The sequence below is a fragment of the Lissotriton helveticus genome, chromosome 5_1, assembly GCF_964261635.1.
Source record: "Lissotriton helveticus chromosome 5_1, aLisHel1.1, whole genome shotgun sequence".
Taxonomy (NCBI): domain Eukaryota; kingdom Metazoa; phylum Chordata; class Amphibia; order Caudata; family Salamandridae; genus Lissotriton; species Lissotriton helveticus.
The window spans coordinates 225,919,032-225,939,676 of NC_136065.1; the positions used below are offsets into that span (position 1 = coordinate 225,919,032).

Consider the following 20,645-nt stretch of genomic DNA (forward strand, 5'->3'; position numbering starts at 1 on the left):
GATGCAGTACAGCAAGGGATGTCTGTATATATGACAGTACACGGTGCGCACCAGTGTGTGTCAGAAACCGTTGTGCTCCAGGCATGTGTAAGGATAGTACACGCACAGCGTAATTCGGGGGGGGGGTGGTGGTGTGTGTTTGTGATATATTATTTACATGGTGCTTCGCTAGAATTGCCTCTGCCTGGGATATCAGCGCCACAATCTGGTCCTCTGGATCGTGTGCCAGGATGCTGCTGACCCCTGGAGTGGGATTGATGCTCTGTGCCAGGATGTTGCGTACCTGTGATTGTGTCCCAAGATGCTGTGTGCCCTGGAAGTGTTGGTACTAGGCTCCGATTCCTTTCGAGGTAACCTTTTGGTGTTCTTTGTCGTCACCAGGGTCGGAGTGTGACAGAAAATAGGCCCGGGCACCAATTAGCGGACCAAATAGCGCATCAGATAACTAAAAAAACAGTGAGCCACACATCATATATGTTCTTTGCAAGGTATCTATGCATTTGCTGCATGCAATGTTTACTGGTAATTCCAGGGAAATCAATGGTCCGTAAAACCCAGCCCGGAAGACCGTAAAACAGGCCCAGTGACCGGCCCATATCTTATCAGACCTGCCCCTGGGCACTGCCTGATGCCCTATAAGTCAGTCGGACCTTGGGTGTCGCCCTCAGCCAATGCCCCGCTCCCATCTACCAGTTAGCAATAAAGTGCCCTTTGCCACTTGCGCAACTCTCCTTTGCCGTTTAATTAATGACAAAACAGGCAGCAGGTAAAACGGCAGCAGGTTACCTGCGCCCGAAAACCTACACAAACAAGCCCCAGACACAGGAACGGTAACCCGGAGTGTGAACTGCGGACCCCCCTCAGTATTAATATCGCGTTTTACTTTGAGAGAGCCTGAAGTTTGTTACGTCACATTGTGCTTGTTTGTGAGGCACACAACGCCCACCTCCAGTGTGAGGCCCGGCGTCCAGCATGCAGATGTTTTACATCAGTTTTTTGGGTCTCGCTGGCAATGCATCCGCAAGGATGCATTTGTCCAGCTGGAGAAGGACGGACCAGAGGGTGCACAAGCTTTTCTTGCTGGATTCGTGTGCGCGAACGCGCACGTCGCGTCCCCGCCGTACACATGCGCGCGCAGACAGACACTCGCTCACGCACACACACCCCCTCCCCCACAGTCACACACACGCACTCCAAGACACATACACACACACACACGCACGCACACACACACACATACACAGCCCGCCCCCCCGCACGCGCGCACACACATGCTCTCCCCCCTCCCCCCCCGCTCAGCAACCCACTCACCAGCTTCCTTCGTGCGACGGCTCTCCTCAGCTGCAGGGCCCGGCAGCAGGACTCTTCTTCCCTCCTTCGGCACCGGGGCGCAGGGTAGGCTCCTGCCTGCTCCGGTGCTCCAAACACGGCTCCAATCGCGGCTCTTCCGTGGGAGGCGGGGTAGGCTCCCGCCCTCCTACTTCCTGTTTCCGGTTGTCGCGCCGGCCTGCCTGACTTCCTGGTCGCAGGCCGGCAGAGTGACGAGGATGTTTGATTTGCGGTATTTATTTATTTAGTTATTTATGCATTTTTATATAGCGCAGACTTTACCCGAAGGCGGTATTCATTTATTCATTTATTCATGTATTTATGCATTTTTATATAGCGCGGACTTTACCCGAAGGCGGTATTTATTTATTCATGTATTTATGCATTTTTATATAGCGCGGACTTTACCTGAAGGCGTCGGAGGCTTCACAACAGGAACAGAAATGAAACATAATGAGAAACATTACAAAAGAACAGGTTGCAAAAACATACGTTACTTACATAAGGTAATAGTGACAATTGTGAGCAAACAAAATACATGAGGTAGTAAAAACTATGAGCAACCAAAAATACATGAGGTAGTAAAGGTAATAGTGACAATCGTGAGCAAACAAAATACTTAAGTAAAAATTGTGAGCAACCAAAATACATGAGGTAGTCAAAAGTGCACAAGAGGAAATGAAAGTGACAAGTGTGCAGTTATAAGAGAAAACAGAGTATGATTAGAGGTATAGTCCTGCAATAAGTGCTAGACACTCAGGCTCAGGAACAAGCGTTACACGGGCAAGGTGGCACTTGTGCAAGTATCAAAGGTAAAGACATGTGAGAGGTAGCAGCCGTGCGTTGCAAGGGCAGAGTGGTGTGTGCATGTTACAAAAGGGCACCGAACACCAGTACATGGAAAATACTGCAAAAAGGCAGACCCTCCAATCACAGGCATACACTGGGAAGGCACTTCCATGGTCATGGAAAGTAGAAATTATCAATAGTGGGAAGTCTTCCTCACAATAGCAAGAGGACGTGAATTACTTTTGGAGGTGTCTCTGGAGGAGGAGAACTTTGAGGTCCCTTTTGAAGGCCTGGGAGGAGGCGGTGGTCCGGAGCTTTTTTTTGTCCTCTCGCGGTTTGTAAATACAAAACATATTGCATTACAAATGCTATAGGTATCACATTTGCGAAAGTTATAACTATTGGCATTGTAAATGACGAAGCTATTAATTTAGCTATTTAAAAAAAAAGAAACATAAATAAAAACTTTGCCATTTACAATACCAATAGCTCAAACTTTCCTAATGCGAGACCTATTGCATTGCAAATGCTTGTTATAGGTCCCTTTTCATTTCTTTCTGTCTCCTCTTTATATTTTTATTTTATAGAGCATACAACAGCTCCCCAAACAGTGCTGAGCGGCTGCTTGCTGGACACTCATTTCATCTGCAGTGTCCTACATGGAACAAGGCCACCCACTAATGTGTTTAATTTTATTTGTTATTGCAAGCATATGTCTGCCATGTTTAGATCGCAATACGTTTTTTTCTATTTTTATTGGTTAAATTTATCTTGCATGCGTCGAGTTTGTGTGTTTGTTTTATTGCGGTTGTGTAAGTGGGTGGATGCAAGGATGAGTCAATGGTTTAATGAAAGGATGCATGAGTGCAATGAATGACAGACTGCAATTATTGAGTTTCTAAACCCATCAGTGACTGGGGAGGCACTTTAATTTATAAGCCAGACCTATTTGCATTCTCAGTGCTTGTCACAGCATTGGGTGTGTGCTTGCTGTGCAGTACTGTACAAAACGGGGACACCATTTGTAACCTAGTGCCGGGACACCTTTGTTTGCGGTAGCTGTTGCGCTTTACAAGTGTCTGTATTATTATTATTATTATTATTATTATTATTATTATAATAATAATATAGCTCAAAACCGAATGGGTGGATGTAGCGACTGGTACTCCCATTCGCTGCCATCTCACTTCCTGTTCTCTCTAGCTCCCTGACCGTCTCACACTACTACACCAGAACCCCTGCTTCCTTCCCCCGTTTCCTTCCCCTGTTTCCTTCCCCTGTTTCAATGCACCACTTACCTAGACCCTCCCCTCTTGCTTTCAGACCCTACCTCCTGTGCTCCTTCCCCTGCCTACATAGCTCACCGCCCTATCTTTTTGTTTGCTACCATTTCTACCTCCTCAGCTTTCATATTCTACCTCGTGCAAACTTCTCCAACTTCTTGTCTCCCTGGCACACTTCTCCTGCCTCCATAGACTACCTCCCCTTTAACCTTTCCCGGCTTTTATATCCTACTGCCCCGTACCCTTCCCTTGACACCGTACCATATCTCTTCTGTACACCCTTCCTTTACTTTCATAACCTACCTTCGGCCTCTCCATTATTTCCCTGCTTTTGCATCTTCCCTCCTCTGCTACTATAGCGCATCTCAGTGCTCTGTTCCGCCACCTTTCATATCCCCCCTCCCCATCATCCTTACCCTGCTACCATGTACCACCACCACTACTCCATGCCAGCCATAGTCAACCTCGTTACTGCCCAGTGCTTAATTTGTAAAAGAAAATAATTGCCCGGGCTCTCCTCAGGAGGCAGCTTGCACTAGCTGCTTAAAACGGAACCAAATTAACCTGGAAAGTGGGGAGGGGATGTGGCTTAATGGCCAGAGATGCCACCGTCCGAGCTGGGGAATCTGGCTCGATTCTCAGCGTCTGCTCAACATCCTGTGATTCTGGGCAAATCACTTAATCATCAATACCGGCGCTTTACATTCGCACTCGCAATCATTTATGTTAGGTACGGGGAAATTAAGTGCCGGTGCTGAGCACTGCTGGCTCAAATTAAGCACTGCTGTCGCCATATCCTCTAATCCTCTGCGGCTACAATATTCCAGCTCCATTTCTTCCCACCTCACTATCCTAGTCCACTTCCGCTGCACCATTGCTCTGGAGTCTCAGAGACCCTTCTGAGAGAGTCCACAGTGACAAGAGAGTCTCACACATAGTGGAGGTCTGGGATTGATCCCCTTACCACTGGAAACAGTCTCCTACCCTGCCGGAAGTCGGACACTGTGCTCACGCTGGGTTTTCTACCCCCCTTCCTCCCTCCTTCATTCTTCTATGTGTACCCATGACCAAAGCACTCCTCTCCCCTTGTTGGGGAGGGATCCAGCATCTATGCCCTGGAGTCTCAGCGACCCCGCTGAGAGAGTCAACCGTGACCAGGGAATCGCACTAAGTGGAAGACTGGGAATGATCCCTTTTCGACTGGGAGCCGTCTCCCACCCAGCCGGACTTCAGACACAGTCACTTCCACGTCTCCTCGCTGTGTCTCCTACCCCTCACCCCTTCCCTCCTTCATTCTTTGCTTGCCCCCCATTCCTTTCCTCTCTCCCCTGAATCTCTCGCCCCCTACTTGCTCTGTTTTTCCTTGTGCCAATTCTTTGCTTAATGGCCCTCCCTGTCGCCCTTATACCTTACCCCCTTACCCTCTACACGCCTTGAACCAACGGATGTAATTTAAAAAAATATATTTATAACAGTTTATTGCAGAAATCTTAGATTACACTGCCATTCGCCTACAACCCGGAGGCCAGCAGCTATTGTTCAAAGATTAACATACACAGCTTCAGTGCCAACAACCTCTGAGGCAGGCAGCGAGATGATGTCCATGACGGTGCATAACGATAGACAATTTATCAAACCTAAAAGCCAATCATAACCCAAGCAACAACCAAACCCCCGAGTCCCACCCCCCTTGCCGTCCTCAAGTCTCGGATATCGTCGTCTTTCAGTGTATACGTATAGTCTAGCCCGCTCAGCCCACCTTACCTACAAACCTCTTCAGCAGTCCCTCAATGAGCCCTTCCTATATGTCCATGCATACATGTAATCTCCTTCATGCAACCTATCCTCAAGGAATCATCCACCAACGGATGTCATTTGTAATTGACGTACCTTCTGTAACAATGTGAAACTTGCAACCTATGTAACTAACCTCATGTAAAGCGCTCTGATACCTCCGGGTCTAGCCAGCGCTATATAAAACTCAAATAAATCCTATAATCCTCTGCAGCTAATGTGTCCCAGCTCTACTAATCCTTTCCCTTGCGAACATAGTCTAGCTTACTAGCACCCTTACATTGCCACCATATTCTACCTCCGCAGGCACCTTCACCGTCATGGCTATCCCTGGAAATAGCGTTGCCTAATGAGATGTTCCTTGATGTAGTTGACACACTTGCTGTCTGATTTGAACTGCTCTGGTAAGGGTGGAGGCGGCTGAAAGCACCTTACACTCCTACCATACAGTGGCCTCTGCCAACATGCCCCCTACGCCCTCCCAGTGAGGGAGATCACACAGGAAAGGGGTGAAAACGTAGCATTGTTTGACAGTTGTTAGGAGTGACCTGAGTTGTCCTTGCTGTTATTGTGGCATCTGCAGCTTGCAGTGGCCGAAGATCTATCTTTCGTCCTCAGCTGTCTTCTATTTCCATTCTTAAAGTGGCAGTAGTACCACCTGCTCTACGTTTTTGAACCGAAGACTAGATTTAATCAGTGACTTCTCAAACGGAGTGTGCTCTCATTTTGAGGTAATAATGAAGACTCCAGGATAAAGTCTTTAGTGTGAAGGATAATGGGGGTCTTTATTTCATGCTGAGCTTGTTTTCTGATTGGCTAGTCTCTGCACACTGTGCAGACCATGGCAGGGTTTTTACATCATGATGTATTTAAACATGTGTGCTGTTTTTCCACTTCCTTCACAATTCTGAAAACATTACATGCATAGGCTTGACGAGCTCAAGACAAAGTGAATCCTTGTATTGATTGTTGTGAGTCTACAAAGGGCCTTCCTCAGGGCGAGACCCTTCTCTGCTCTTCTGTTCCTTGCTGCTGCCCACAGGTAGCGGGTGGTCTGTGGAAACTCTCCTTCCCACTCCCCGCCGTTTGTGCCCTGATATAAGGGCGAACGCCCTTGCCTCGCCGCTTCTAGGTAATATTTCATTTCTGAGGCTCCTGCTGCTGTAAAAAGCAACTGGTGAGGACCTGGAAAACTAGACTGATTGAGTGTGGTGTTGAATGTCATGAAGCTGGCTACAGTTTCAGTGGTAGTTCATGGGTGACCTTTGAGCCATTCAAAAAGGGTGCCAGGAACCCAATGCAAATGAGTGATCCGCTTCCTCGTCTAGGGTACGAGGAGCTATATTAGTGGTATACTATCAGAATATTGAGTTTTAAATATCGTCTTAAAAACCGTGCCCAGAATTAGTATGTAGTCATGGTACACAGCTATGGAGCTAGGAAGAGTTAATCTATAATTGCTAAATCTACTTCCCTTCATAATATTTTAGTTGTAGTTATTCTGAATACAATATTTTATTAGGACAATATTTTTTTTGTCTATATATTCATGTATAATCTTCATACATTCAACACAATGTAGGATGCAAACACTGCACACTTTTTTTAAAAAAAGCTAGTGTCAAGTGTGTTTTGAGATGGATCTGGACGAACAAACAGGCCGGCCATATTGGAGGGGTGAATAACTTTCTTTTTATCAACGAATGTATCCTATTTTTGTTATTGCATCTAGTAGTTTATAGTTCACAACACGTCTACACTGTATTAGACCAAAGCCAGTAATGAGTGGTTTGAGGCAGGGTGTTCCTTGGTGGGATTACGTTTGATTCTTTGGTCTAACTATACAAGAGTAGCACAAAGTCAACAAGCAGAATCTAGCAAAACTACTTTTATTTCCAACAGGATCCTAACAGCTCCTAACAGATCCAAGGAGATCTTTAAAGTCCTCGGCGAATTGACATCAGACGCCAGGACACTCCCGACTCCACCCCCTTCCTTGGAATCCTGCACTGCCCTTAATCTTTTCTTTATCGATAAAATTACCTCCATCAAGAACTCTATCCCTCACTCGCCCCTTCTCGTCACATCCGATCCCCCCCGTGTCAACACACTCACTCTCTCTCATCTTCCGGCGCTCAATCCAGAATCTCTCGCCAGACTGGCCGTCCGTGTGAAATCCGGATCTCCCAGGGACTGCTGCCCTCCCTCCGTGCTTCGTGATATCTGCCATACCCTTCCCCACTGCATCCTTCCTTTACTCAACTCCTCTCTCAACTCGGGCACCGTCCCCAGGTCATTCAAAGAGGCCACACTGGTGCCTCTTCTAAAAAAGCCTGGCGCCGATCCAGCAGTCCTAGCTAATTACCGTCCCATTTCCCTCTTACCCTTCCTATCCAAAATCCTTGAGGCTCATGTCACGACTTGCCTCTCAAACTTCATCGAGGAGTCCGGGTACCTGGCATCCAATCAGGCCGGGTTTAGACCAGCTCACTCGACCGAGGCCGTGATTCTCGCTGTATTGGATAATCTCAGACGCAGCGAGGACAGAGGACAACCCCAGGCATTGGTGCTACTCGATCTTTCGGCGGCTTTCGACACGGTGGACCATAACATCTTAATCCACCGTGTCGAATCCGCCGGAATCTGTGGGCCCGCCCTATCCTGGGTCAAATCCTTCCTCGAGGAAAGGTCCCAGGCAGTCAGCTTGGGCCCTTTCTGCGCCACCAGCGTTCCTTCTTCTTGCGGAGTCCCCCAAGGATCCTCTTTGTCCCCTCTCCTTTTTAATTTGTATCTCCAACCCCTCCTTCACTCCCTGGGTAAATGGGACATCACCGTATTCAATTATGCGGATGATTTGCAGATTATTTTTCCCCTCTCTTCCCCTGATGCTGCCATTAATTTCCAGGCTGTCATGACACATATCCAGCTCTGGATGAATCAAAACCAACTTAAGCTCAATCCGAGCAAGACTGAGCTCCTCCTCCCGGGGAGAAGCGCCCTGCTCTGGGGACCTCAGTACTGGCCGATTGAGCTGGGAACACCACCTTCCCCTGCTGGATGTGTGAAGAGTCTCGGAGTCTTGATTGACTCCGGGCTCACTCTCAAGGCACAGGTGAGCGCAGTAACATCCTCCTGTATGTTCCAACTCTACAGGATTCGGAAAGTCGCTCACCTCCTTTCACCTGAAGCCTTGCTGCAAGTACTGATAGCCCTGGTGCTGTCCAGGCTGGACTTCTCAAATTCCATCTACTACGGTCTCCCTAAAACTTTATTGTCAAGGTTGCAGATCGTCCAAAATCAAGCAGCTCGGCTGATCTTTAAAACCCCTAAATGGCAGTCTGCTCAACCTTTTCTACGTCACCTTCACTGGCTTCCAGTGAGCGAAAGAATCACCTTCAAGGTTCACTGTCTGGTGTTTAAGGCTCTCACTGGTCCTGCCCCCGCGTTCCTCAAGTCTCTCATCACTCCTTACTGTCCCCCTCGCACCTTGAGATCCACTCATCTCTCGCTCCTTGTCATTCCTCGCTTTAAACTCTCGAGATCGGGCGGCCGCAGTTTTTCCTGTCTAGCCCCCAAGCTATGGAACTCTCTCCCTCTCGCACTTAAGTCATCTTGTTCCCTTCTTTCTTTCAGGAAATCCCTAAAAACTCTACTTTTTCCCCACTAAATTTCCCTCCCTCCCTGATCTTCCCCTCTTCTCCAGTCCAATCAGCGCCAGGAAACCTTTGGTGACAGTGCGCTCTAGAAATCTGTTATAACATAACATAACATAACATAGTATGGATGACTGGTGGGCTCATTTGAAGCCCTGGTATGTGGCAACAAGAAGAGCATACATTAGGAGCAAAAAGACAAGGTGATAAAATAGAGTTTAACAAATTGCTTTGTCTTTCAGAAGTATAGCCACATTTTGAATAGTTTTATTCTTCCCCATTAAAATTTTGTTTAAAAAAAATTGTGAATGAAATATTTCATAACCTGTGTACTTTTTTTATGCTTGCTTGTTTATGTATTTTTGTGTATTATTATTTTCATGTTAAAATCATAAAAATTGTTTAGGCCAGTGTCCCCGTCTTCCAGTAGTAATTCGGGGTGGGTTAGGGACTCCTCAGAAGTCAAAGGTTTAAGAATCCCAGCTTAAGGTATTGGCAGCTGCACAATAGCACTCCTGTCGTTCTTTCTCCATCATCATCACATGAGTGGTTCTCAAATACAGTGTCCCAACTTCATGTCCAGCTCATGTCCGAAGTATGCGTGCCATGGCCAAGCTACACACTGCTAGACAATAGTCTTGATAGTCGCATGCCTTCTGCTGTAAGTTTTTGGTGATTTGGGTGTTATGGTAGTTTAAGCCTTGGTTCAACTTGAAGGTCTCAGAAAGTGTTCTACATTGCAAATAAGTAGATAACATCACATGATGTTTTATATATATATATATATATAGAATGTAACAAAATAATGATTGCTCATGGTTTGAATATGTTTCTGTTTCTCTTTCAGTGGGTCCTGACCTTCGAGATTTTCATCCCCTTAGTTCTCTTTTTCATCCTCCTGGGGCTAAGGCAGAAGAAGCCCACCATCCCTGTGAAGGAAGGTGAGTACACAAACCTTTTTGTCTTGCCAGAACATTGAATTGACTCAATAAGCAGACTAACCAGATAGTTAGCGACTAACACACAACACTCCGCATCCAAACACTTTAAGCATAAAGCCCTAGCATAAGGCACATACTTTTATACATCCACCTTATATTCAGCAACATATTGTACTCCACGCCACGACCGGCTCCTCTACACACCTCCCCTTCAGCAAGCTTTGTCCAGAAATCTGGCAGGCTTGTAATTTTTGTGTTGAAAAAGAGTGACCGAGAGAGTAGGGATTGTTACCAGGTTATTGAGAAGATGGAAAAAGGAAACCCAATTGATAAAGTATAAAAATAAGGACACGATTATTCAATTAAAAAACGTCTACATTTGTTCTAAACTGAATTGGATATGTGGATCGTCGCCACAAAGATCTAAGATATTAAGTTACTTTCCCAACGTTTTTGACATGTGGTGTCAATAAAGCATATAACATTTAACATCCTTTCTGTCAATCAATCCAACAATATTTATGGAGCGCGGCTAATCGCCCCCGAAGGTATCCAGGTGCTGTCAGAATACAGTTAGTCTCCGATGTGTCGAGGTTAGATCGGTTTCTCACATAGATTTCTTTGATTCAGAGAAGCTTCCCATGTCTGTTGTGCTTTCATCATGTCCCACATTCTCACTGTGCTTGAAGGATGTCTCAGAGTCTCACTGCAACATAAGAGGGCCCACAATCTCATCAAGCTTGAAGATCCGAGAGTCCTGTAATGTTTGAAGGAGTTACCAAGGTCTTAGCATTCTGGAAGAATGTCCCATGGGCATCTTCCGCTTTTAGTGGGACCCCAATACCTCATTTTGGATGCGGTCAATCCATTGTGTTTTTGTGCCTGAAAATGTTTCATTGGTCTCCTAGTGCTTTAAGGGGGCCCCATGATAAGTGCATGGAAGTGGCTAAAGGGTTGTGTGTTGAATAAGTCCTAATGTCTGAGGCCCATTGGTCTCAATGTGCCTGAAATATGCTTGAAGGTGGTTTGAGGGTCTCACTGTGCTTGAAAAAGAACCCAGGGTTTCATTGTGTTGGAACCTCGTATGTTAAGGCAGGGTTCTCCAAAGTCTGTCTGGAGGGCCGAACCATGCCAGATATTTAAGTTAACTACATTTATCTAAATGGGGATATCCTAAAAATCCAGCATTGGATCCGGTCCTCCAGGTGCAATTTTGGAGAACCCCGTTTTCAGGCAATGTTGTTATTTAATGTCATCCATGGGTCAGTTTGTGCTTGAAGACTGTACCTTGGTATTATTCTATGTAGAAATTCAATCGACCTATCTTGCCTTTTGAGCTCCAAAGAGCTTATAACACTTTACCGTGGTCCAAGAATTGCTTCCTACCACAAAGATTAGGATCCATTTATACTTGCTGGCGGTCCCCAGGTCATGTTTTACATCTTAGAAGTCATGCTTGAAAAGATGCAGGTGGCTCTCCATGCAGATGTTGGGCTATAATCATGTCTCAAAGAGTTCTTGGTTGCCACCTTATGCGCTCTTAAGTAGGCCTGTTTTGGTTATGTTAAGCAAATTATAAAGGGAATGTGCCTTATTGGTTCATAGGAAAAAGTTATGTCAGTTTTCGTATGAGTCCCCACTCCTCAGGATATCATTTGTTCAGCTGATGCATCTGGGCTTTTATCGAGGAAACATCTGGTACAATAGTATCTTTTCAGCTAACTGCTTTCTTGTGGTTCCCCGAACACCTGAAGCTTTCCAGTCCCACCCCAATCCTCTTGTCCTTTCTCTGGCTGAACCCAGAAGGCCCATCGTTTTCAGCCTTCTCTTCCGTTTCCTTGTCATTCTTCCTTCTCCTTGGTTGCACCCACTTCCCTTTTTGGATCCCTTTTCTACTCCACCCCCACTTCTGCTTCGTGCCCACCTCTATGCCGACAATTTCCCCATTTTCATTGTTCAAAGCTATCTTCTCCCTCATCCGTACACTGTCGGTGCCCCCTTCCTTCCTAATCGAGATAGAACAAATACTGAGGCAATTATTATTTTTACAGTGTTTACCCTTTATGTTGTTAATTGGCTTTTATCTTGTTTTCTAGAAGTTATCCTCTCGTTCCTTGGTAATACTGTGCCTGAAAGAGATTCCCATACTTCTTGAAGGAGGTTCTTGGTTCCCTTGACCAAGGACTCTGGTCTTGAAAGGATCTACCTGTTCTCACCTCCTTTGTACCTTCCATAAGCAGGACACTGGTTGTGTGATGCCCAAAAGGAATTGCGCTTTTCTTCAGTGGCCACCCAATAGGGCGTCATTTAGTGATTGCAAATGAGACCCCTTGCTTGATTCCACTTTGAAAAGTTTATGGAATGAAGCCGGGTGGGGTGGTTCAACCCTTTAATGCACGGCCTTAGTGGATAGCCTCACTAGTTCTTGCCCGGGCAGATGCTACCATAGATATTGTTGTCCACGCCTGTGATGTCACAATGGCAGAGTATGATCCAAGGAGGGTGGCCGCTTGTCCAGAGCAGGTCTCGTGGCTCCAGCTTCAATTGTAGACGCTGCGTCAGGCATGGCTTCCCCCATCTCCGTTATTGAGGAACTTCTATCAGCAAATAGTGCGGTGAGGCAGGTGAGCTGAGGAAGGGAAGTGAAGCAAGGTTTCAGGTGCCACCAGATACTTTTTATATTGTGTGATTGTGCGTCTTGAAGGACGGGATGGCCCTCTCCCCTTCACGTCCATAGTGCGAGGAGAGGGGTTTAGAGTGTAGGGATAGGTTAAAAGGGACACAATATACAACTAATATTGGTTATGGAGAGTGACATGTATAAAAGGGTCTCTGACGTGTGTTATCGATCCCCTGAGCTCCACGTCTGATGTCCTGCTCTCACTGTGCCCAGGCAGGGCCCCCTCATTGGTAAATACTCCAGGTGACGAGGGCTGGTAGCCCTGGATAATTTATATGAATATGATCGAAAAGGAGATGTGGTGACACTGATGCACACGGGTTGAGCCCTGGCATTGGCTCAACATCTTGTGATTCTAAGTAAATCAATTAATCGCCCTCTGCCCAAAAAAAATATATATATTAACCTGATCTTGTGTAATGTACCTGCTGCTCTTGTGAAGAGCGTCAATGCCCTTGAGCCGAGTTCGCACTATAGAACCTGTAAAAAATAAATAAATCTCCACAATGAGACTCCTCTTCTTGCCCCCAACACCATTCTGTTTAACTTCCCTCGACCATGATCTGATCCTGTCCGTTTCAGGGGGTACTCCTGTTGAACTGTTCCCTTCGTTTGATATTGTGGGATTCCCTGCCTTGGGACACATTCCATGAAGCTCCATTGCATTCTGCATTGATCCTTTCTGTGTCATTCCATCACATTGTGTCTTGCGAGCCATTTAAGGACATTCCATGTCCAGGCATTCCAATACAATCTCACACCGCTGCAGAGATTCTCCGAGTTTTGTAGGCAATATTCTTTTATTCTGTAATCCGTTATTCAAACATTTACAAAGCACTATATTTAAAATTGCGTGCAATAACTTGCAGTGCTTCTCTTTCAAAGTTTGAAAATTCTCTGACCACTGTTAGCCGATCATGCGTTCACCTGACATTAAAACTCCAGTGTGTCCGTTCTTGTTTTTACCTCCTAAAAGGAGTCTTGGCCATGGCTATTTACTTCGAAAATTGGAACAATTTGGAATACACATATTGTTCTTACCACCTTGTCAGCATTGCATTTTCACTTTTCGGAAGCAAAAACCTTACAGATTCCCATATTGGGTAAAAATAACAAATTGTGAAGCTGCAAGCAAAAGTTCGTTCTTTCTTCTCTGTTCAGGTGACTGCCACTCTGGGAAATAGTTATTTTATTTTTTACCAAATGATGTAACTATAACTAATTTTCAGATTCACCAGTCTGCTTTTGGTTTCTCATATGGCACAAACCTTTTCCAAATATAGGGTGTGAGTTATACCCTTGGACAAGAAGACCCCGGTCTTGAAGCAGGTTTACTTTTTGCTCAGGACTCACTAGAAGTTAGTAGATTAACTTCTGGCCGTTTTTTTAGGAGGTAGAGCACCTACACTTGTGATTTGGGGATTCGTTGGAGGGTTGGTAGAACATGTTAATTTGTGACTAGGTATTCCTGGGAAGGTTTATAGAGCAGGTTTATTGGTGACCAGGAATTCACTGAAGGTTGGTAGAACAGCTTCGCGTGTGATCGGGGGTTCTTTTGAGGGTTGATATAGCCGCTTTCTTTTAGGTGAGGCACAGAAGATTCACTTTGTAACTGGGTTTATTAGAGGTTAAGCAGAGTGGTTGCACTTGTAACTGTATTAATTACAGGTTATGCAGAGCGGGTGCACTTGTACCTGGATTAATTACCGGTTATGCAGAGCGGGTTCACTTGTAACTGGATTAATTACAGGTTATGCAGAGCGGGTTCAATTGTGTCTGTGAATTTGCTAGAGGTGAAGTAGAGCAGGTTCACTGGTGACACGGTAGTCGTTAAGGGTTACGTTGAATAGGTTGATTGTGGACGGGGATTCATTAGAATTTAAGCCGAGCAGGCTCACATGTGAGTTGGGATTAATTTATGTGACATTAATTAGGTTGACCTATCGCCTATAAGAGATTAGGTAGAGCAGGTTATCTCCTGGTTGGGTGTTCTTTAGAGATTAGCTAGAACATTTTCAGTTGTGGCTGGGAATTGGTTGGAAGGGTAGGGCAGGTACACTTATGAGTAGGGATTCATTAGCGGTTCAGTTGAGCAGTTGTGGCTGGTATTGGTTAGAGGTTAAGTTGAGCGTGTTCTCTTCTGACTCTGGGTTTGTTAGAGGTTAGGCAGAGTGGGTTTACTTGAAGGTTGGGTAGAGCAGGTTCACTTCTAGCTGAGGATTCATTAGACCTTGGATGGAGCAGATACCCATCTGGCTGGGATTCATTAGAGATTCTCTAGAACCGATTCACCTTAGGGTGGGGGACTCATTAGATGTTAGGTAAAGCAGGTTCAACAGTGGCCAGGGCTGGATTGGTTACAGTTTAGGAATAGCAGGTTCACGTTTGGTCGGGATTCATTAGAGGCTCGCTGGATCATACTCTGTGAGTGATACCTGGGAATTTGGTAGAGGCTAGGAAGTGAAGGCTCGCTTGTGACTCAGAATTCATTAGATTATAGGTAGAGCAGATTCCCTTTTGACTAGGTAATCATTAAGGAATGGGTAGATCCGGTTCACTATTGATGGGGTATTCATTAGAGCCGGGTTGAATGTGGCGGGGATTTGATTCTTTTAAAGCTGGTTCTCCTTTGGCGGTGGGATTCATTAGAGGTTCGAGCAGGTTTACTTTTGGTTGGTGGATTCATTAGACATTTGCTAGAGCAGTTCACATGTGGCGGGGAATTCAACAGAGATTAGCAAGAGTATACTCCGTTGTGACTAGGGATTCGATAGATGCTAGGCAGAGAAGGCTAGCTTGTAACGCAGGGTTCATTAGAGGTTAGGTAGAGCAGTTTCCCTTGATGCTGGACCATAATCGGAGGGTGAGTATGGCAGCTTCACTTGTGACTGGGGATTCAGTATAGATTAGGTAGAGTGGGTACTTTTGGGGTTAGGGATTGGTTAGGTAGATCATGTTCACTTCTGCCTGAGGGCTCAGAGGTTGGACAGAGTGGGTTCCGGGATAACAAGTTCACTAGTAACTGGGAATTCATTCGAGGTTCGGTAGAGTATATTAAGTGGTGATTGGAGATTCATCAGAGTGTACCTAGAGCATGTTCACTTGTGGCTCATGATTCAACAGCAGCTGCACAGTGCAATCTGCTATGTATTAGTGTTTTCATAAAATAGTGCATTCATTTATTGGGGCATTTGTGATTGCAATTGTAACCTGTATGATTTCCCAAGTGACACGTCTGCCTTTGAAACACAGCACACTCGAATCGACAAAATGGCCATCACCAGAATCTCTAGTCCTAGCTGGAGCAGAGATACTGATGCTCTTGTCTACCGCCTAGCTTCTATCGAAACCCGCAAATAACTCCTGCATTAAACAAGCCCTCTTTCCAGTGATAGCATCATTTTTGCTGCTGTGGATCATGTGGTTCTTCTGGAACAAATGTTCTGATGGATGTGCGGATTTGTCTTTGTACAGCATTATAATGCTGTTGGTTCTACAGCAGCAGCTTGTGTATTAGAATATTTAATGAGCTCACTTCAGACCTGTTGCAGTAAAATGCTGCATTTTAACCAATATGTTCTGAAAAAATGTCCTTCGAAATTAATTCTTCAATCCTTTATTTCGAGAGTTCTCAAGATAGGAGTCCCCTCTGTCCACTTCTCTTGGAAGCATTTAACTCTTTTCATGGATCGGGTGCTGTTCCTAATCCCTGTGGTCTCAGTGGATGATGCTTTGGGGGCCTCTATCTGAAGCTGGAGTGTCGCCAAGCACCCTAGCCGCACCATTCCACTGTTGCCAGTGTCAGGCCAGAGCCTAGCTTTGGTACTGAAAGGAGCAAGATGAGACGGCTTAACCTATAGAGAATATATTGAGTTCAGAGTCTACCTCAGATTCTATTTCTGCAGGTCTGCCAACCTGAGGATGGCAGCAGGAAAACCTGGCCACACCACATGGCAGTCCAGCCTTCCTTAGTGGCCCTGGGACAGTGTCTGAGCGACTGAGATTCATTGTAAATCTTCTCCCACTCTCCGAGAGCCGTCCTGCCCAAGTGAGGACAAAATGGCAAAATTGTATATATCAGGGTACTCATTACCCTTTTCTAGAGCAGTTTCATCTGCCTAGCTTCTAACCATCTGCCCTTGTGGACTCAGGCTAGAGGTTGCCAGTCCAATCCCAGAGTTTGCAGACCGGAGGGACAATGGTTGCTCTTTGTGTGGCTTTGTACAAGTCAAGGGGTAGCCACAAATGCATCCATAGACAACTAGTTAACCAATTGCTGATTGCACCCTTGCCAAGTAACCACCTCCTACTAGCTGCAGGAAAACCGCAGACACAGAAAGGCAGCCGGACATCTGGAAGGACTCTCACATATTGACAACTCTAGGGAGTATGGTTTATCTGATCAGAAATGATTGCTGTGCACTCGGCCGTCCCCTACTTCTGTATGCAGGGTCTTGAGAAAAGCTTGGCGTGTTGAAATGTTTTATCGTTTTAGAGTATTATTGAGAGCAAGCATGTCTTTGAAGGCAGTCACACTCATCCATGTTCCTGATGACCAAAGTTGTGACATTTGCAGCCCCTGAAATCCTCAGCTGTCAAACGTGGTTTGTCCCAAGACAAGTGTCTGCATCTGAAGTTGATCAAATTGTTTATTCATGCTTTGACCCTAGGAATGTTCCCAAGCCCTAGGATTTCATTGAAATGACTTCAGGGATTGATCGATAGACCGGATGGTTATTTTGTGCCTAGGAATTGGTGGGATGGTGGGCACTGTCGGTCAGTTTGTTTTTGGGGAGCACTCCAGTTTAGGCGCAGAAGCGTTGCTTATGAATGGATATTCTTATGGTTATGGCAGTAGAGTAGCTTCTAATTAGCGATTCATAGGCAAGTAAGAATATGCCTGAAACCTTCTCAATGGTAAAGTATAGTAGGGTAGCTAAAACCAATTTAGATTATTTAGATCATGAGATGCTGGGAACAGCGGGTTTAGTAGTGACTGAGGATGTTTATGGTTGAGAACAGCAGCTTTGCCTTTGGGGTTTCATTGGAGATTAAGTACAGTGGATTAGGTTGTGGGTAGCACTTCTGAAGAGGGTATTTACGGGGGGTTTGCTGTTTGCTTGAGTGTTGTAGGTTAGGAACTGCATAGTAAGCTTGTCTGTGTGGCGCTTCATAAGATTACGGGAGACAGGTTAGCTTGTTTGGGGGATTTTATTAGTAGTTAGGTGCTGTAGGTAAGCTTGTGCAGGGTTTCTAGAGCGTTAAGTATAGCAGATTTAGTTGTTCTTTGTTTTTTGGGAGGTTAGGTGCTGTAGCAAAACTTGACTTGGGTTTCTTAGGGTTAAGTATAGCGCATTAACTTGTTCTTGTTTTATTGGCGGTTAGGGTCTGCGGGTAAGGTAGTGACTGGTTTCAATGCATGTAAGCTTGTCGCAGAGGTTTTATTTGAGGTTGGAATCAAGGTTAGGTTGTAACTGGGTATCATATGGTTAGGTAGAGCAGGTTGGCATGTTAGAGTGTTTTGGAGGTTAGATGCTGTAGCTAAGGTTGTGCCATCAGTTTCACAGAGTTTGGTACAGCAAGTTGTCTTTGAGCAGGACTTTTGTTGACTGTAGGCTGGGGCATTTATGGGTTTTCTTAGAGCTGGGTATAGCAGGTTGGCTCGCGGCTGAGGTGTTAATTGCTGCACGTGTTTGATTATTCGGTGTTCTTTTGAGATGCAAAGGAGCCCTCCCACTCATTGCAAATCAAGTACTTCATGGGAAGCAAAATAATACATCCGACAAAGCAGGTGAGAGAAAAATACTCATGTGGACACAACCAAACCCTGAACTGTATTTTTGATCAATTGGTAACACTAGGTCATGCAGATCGCTACCCATATGCGGTAGGTTCTGGATTATGCGGCTGGGACCAGGGTTTCAAATGATTGGCTAGAACCAGGGGGCTGGAGCTTCCTACCTGCCAGATCTAGTGTGAAGCATCGTAAATGCTAGGCAAGCCAGGTTACACTATGATTGCAGACAAGCGAAAGTCCTGGTTATTTCGACGAGTTTTGTGTGGAGATTCTTCAAGTGTAAAGAATGTTCGAAAGTAAAAAAAAATAGATATATGGTCGTATTAAAGTATTCATGTCAGACACTAGCACTGAACACGCCTTACAGCTGTGACCTTCACGTGGAGATCGAAGGGTCTGAATATATTACCGACTTTAGTACGTGGTTGATTTTCTTTCTTTATTTAATTTGAAGCCTGCAGTAATGCTTGGATGTTGTGTGCTGGTCATTTTAATTTAGACAAGCATGTATTATGTTGTATTCTCCTGTATTTAAAACACATCTAGCCAACATCCCATTGTATGCACATATTTTGTTTTTACTTGCATCAAATCTCTCATTATGTGAATGTGTAATGTTGTTTTTTCTTTTTTCTTTTTCCTGTTGAAAAACATCCACCAATTTCTTTTGTTTTTATTATTCATCTGTCTCTACCTGCTTGAAATGCTGCACTGCATGCTCCAGTCTGTAAGTTGTCGCGTGTGGGTTTTTATTTTCTTTATTTGACAACGTTTTCTGGGAGGGGGCAGCCATCTTTGCCGGGCTATCTTCGCTGTGTGCCTTAAAACACAAAAAGGGTTTCCTTCCGGGGCAGCTGGTGAAGATATTGTGTGGCCGTTGAGTAAGTGTCTGCCTGGGTTAAACAGTTAGTAGCAGTTGTTGCTACATTTTAGGTGTTTGTGAGTCTGATTTGGGCTGTGTTCTCGTTTCACGTATGGTGAGCATTTGTTGAAGTCCAATCTCGGGCAGGAGTGGAGGAGTGATGTATTTAAAAATCTAAGACTGATATCATTCTTAAGAAGGCAGTGAAAGGTTTTGGGTACAGGCCAAGTAGTTCAGCAAGATATTGCTAGGAAGGTGTCTAGAGCTGCAACAGTTAGGAAATGCCAGATGTTCCCATGGAGCATCAACTATTGCCCTAGGGGAAGAGTGCGGCATAGTGGTTCTCCATAGTGCACTGGCCCAACTTGGATTGCGGGCCACAGCTCTTCATCAGTAAGGCATGGAGGTTAAAGTTTGACTGTTTTTAATGATATACGCATTTGTCCATTTGGATGGATAGGGGTTCGCGATATGTTAGACGAGTTTTCAAGGATGTCAATTGAGGTTTATTGCAGCTCGCTGTAAAGTCTCGTAATTGAGTGACATGGCCCACGAACACAAGAACGGTCCGGGATTAGTATCCCTTGAAATCCCAAAGAGTGTTAGTAACATTTTCTTGCTCTACTCGCATCCTTGTTATGTTTGGCTGTACACGAAAGAGATATAACCAGTGGAAGGACTTTGTGCCTATAGGCCTATCTAATCCATCAATCCTGTTGCACATTTAGTCCACAGACATTCATGTTTGTCATCCGAGTGTTTTTACTTAAGGGTTTTTCTGAACACAAAAAGGATATTGACTCGCTTCAGTGATCTAGAACAGTGAGCTGCTGTGCCCCAACTAAGTGGAGATGTACAATCAGCTGCCAGGCTATGCATCAGCAACACATATCCCACTGCCTGCTACATTGTGCTCGCAAACAAGTCAGTTGCTGCCTGACGGACATGGGAGTAAAATATATATATATATATTTATATATATATATATATGTATATGTATATATATGTATATGTATATATGTATATATATGTATATATGTATATATATGTATATATATACAAAGAAAAGAGACTGAAAGGAAGTTTAGGGTCAAAAAGGGTGCTGGTTTAAGGCAGTGTGATTTTTTTTGTTTTATCTGAGAGTCTGTGGTCCCTATATTGGTGAGCTTAGCTATAGGCATTGTACTTGTATTCACGAAGGTACGAAGCGTTGACTACTCGCCTTGTCCTAAACTTCTTTCTGTGTGTGTGGAATATTATCTTCACCAGGCGCCTACCTTTGTCTAGTAATGAACAAATCGATCCCAGGCATAGTTCCACCATGGATGCTCAAACTAGAAGCTTCCAATAAAAAAGAGAGAACATTGGAGTATTTGCAGACATGGGTGACTATATTCTTAGAGCATTAAGCCAGATAGTGTTTCCTAAATTGTCTCTATCTAAGGCCTAGGGTGCTTATACATTTGTGCCGCAAATGTCAAATTATTTTGCCATTTTAAGGGCTGCACTGTCATAAG

General features: G+C 45.0%; 1 protein-coding gene across 1 annotated transcript in view; it reads left to right on the forward strand.

Moving 5' to 3' along the window:
* Positions 1–20,645, forward strand: part of ABCA2 (ATP binding cassette subfamily A member 2) — a 693,258-nt gene that overhangs the window by 222,004 nt on the left and 450,609 nt on the right. The window contains exon 2 of the mRNA XM_078642051.1: positions 9,696–9,789. Coding sequence (XP_078498177.1) covers positions 9,696–9,789 — 94 coding nt within the window. The remainder of the gene's footprint in view (positions 1–9,695; positions 9,790–20,645) is intronic.